Source organism: Penaeus japonicus, unplaced genomic scaffold, assembly GCF_977035675.1.
Source record: "Penaeus japonicus unplaced genomic scaffold, GWHDUDI00000001_assembly GWHDUDI00000040, whole genome shotgun sequence".
Lineage (NCBI taxonomy): Eukaryota > Metazoa > Arthropoda > Malacostraca > Decapoda > Penaeidae > Penaeus > Penaeus japonicus.
In genome coordinates this window covers 9,561,372-9,563,675 of record NW_028234442.1, presented here as the reverse complement: position 1 = coordinate 9,563,675, position 2,304 = coordinate 9,561,372, and the positions used below count along the sequence as shown (strand labels likewise).

Here is a 2,304-nt window from a genome sequence, read left to right as displayed (position 1 = left end):
GGGCAAACATGACTGACAAACCTCATTACCTGAATCAAAGGGCCGAGTGGAATTTCTTAGGCGATCTATTCCCACGATTCCCGAATCATGGAAGCCTTGCATCCACATCTGGAATCGAGCACCGAAGTCACTGACTTCGAAGACTCCAGCAGGACGATGCCGCTCGGACAGCGAGATAACAAGGACCAGTATCCTCAAGCAGACATGCAGTGCAATTGCTCTCTGCCAGCACTCGGCTCGGGGTCCGATCGAGACGAGCCGAAGGACGAGCAGGAAAGCGTGATGCCCATTGTAGTGACGTACGAATCCAGCGGTTTGGAGGTATACATAGAGTGTTTCGGCATTCCGACGTTGTTCCTCTTGGACTCAGGGTGTTATTGGAGCTCTATAACCAGGAAACAGCTTAAACTTTGGGGGCTACAGCCTGAGGCGTACCCTAACAACTAATGTGAGGTAGAAATAAAAATCAAAGGCACGTTAGTCAAAGTAAATTTTGACGTCATCGATTATAAGGTTAACCTCTTCGGCATAGACCTCCTCTGTCAATTCAACTGCGTAATTAGCGTAACTAACCTTCGTTATCCTACACTGACTCTCGGCGAGATTACACAGGAGCAATTAACTGTAGATTTACCCTACACTACAGTGAACGTTAATGGTCTTGACATCCAAGCCCTAGTCGATACAGGTTCCCAGGGACTGCTAGACGGCCCCTTGGAGTCAATCGCGGAGCTTAACCTGCCTTTGGAGGACATATCAGAAGAGGGGTATAATGCAGTGGCAATTTCAGGTACTTATCCATATAAATACCGAACCCATATAGATATGAAGTATTGGGGCCATGAAATATCAAATGTTGAATATTTCATCTTCCCCAAGAATTGTGATTTGGACGAACCGGTCCTTGGACTCGGTGCTGTATTTGGGTGCGTCCTTGCGTTTCACTCAGATAAGACGTGGGAATTTACGTATTTGGGAGAAGAGCCGGATGAGCTGTCGGATGACGAGTCGGATGGCGAGTCGAATGACGAGCCGGATAACAAGTCAGATGGCGAGTCGGATGACGAGCCAGAAACCGTCTCGGCAGAAACCAGCAGCGGTGCAAGCGAGAGTCAGTGAGGAGGGCAGCCGTTGGGAATGAAAACCACGAAAACCAAAAAATAACTAACTAAATAAATAAGTATAAATGAAAATAGTTCATTAAAAACCTAAAAAAAACATATATATTATATATAATCTATATATATATATATAATATAAATACATATGGTATATTATATATATACTTATGTATTATATATATATTTATATATATATATATTAATATATATATATAATCTATATATATATATATATATATCTATTAATGTATTATATATGTATATATATATATATATATATAATTACACTTATGTATATATATATATATATACATATATACATATAGGTATCATGTATATGAATATATATAATTTATATATATATGTATATATATATATCATTATATATTATATATATATAATATATTATATATATATATATATACATATGTATTATAATATACATATATATATATATATATATATAATGATATATATATATACATATATGTATATATATATATATATATATATTCATATACATACATATGTATTTATATACATATATGTATATATATACATATTTGTATATATATGTATATATATGTATATATATACATATGTTTATATATATATATATATATATATACATATGTATGTATATAAATATATATATATATACATATATGTATATATATATATATGTATATATATACTTTTTTTTTCAGCCTGTATCATTCCACTGCAGGAAGTAGGCCTCTCAAGAGGGTTATGGCCGGGTACCCCACCTACTGGCCCTAATTGTATCTTGGTGGGGGGTATATATCACAAATATTGTGTATACACCATTAGGCAATCGAGGTAAAGTTCGTTGTCCAAGGTAACAACTCACCAGCCGGGATTCGAACGCTCGAACTCAGATCTTCGTCAATTCTAAGTCCGATGCTCTAACCACTTGGCTACCGAGCCCCTATATATATGAACATATAACTATCTATATTATATATAATTTATATCTATATTATATATATATATATATATATATAAAATAGATATATATATATATATATATCTAATATATATATATATATACATATATATATATATATATATATATATATGTATATATATACGTATGTATATATATATACATATATATACATATATATACATATATATATATATATATATATATATACATATG

At 32.9% G+C, this 2,304-nt stretch overlaps 1 protein-coding gene across 1 annotated transcript; it reads left to right on the top strand.

Moving 5' to 3' along the window:
- LOC147466883 (uncharacterized) lies at positions 1-588 on the top strand (the record flags this gene model as incomplete). Its single annotated transcript, XM_086533874.1, is given in 1 exon segment — positions 1-588. A coding segment is annotated over 1 exon segment (360 nt). The 3' UTR covers positions 448-588.
- Positions 589-2,304: the final 1,716 nt, after the last annotated feature.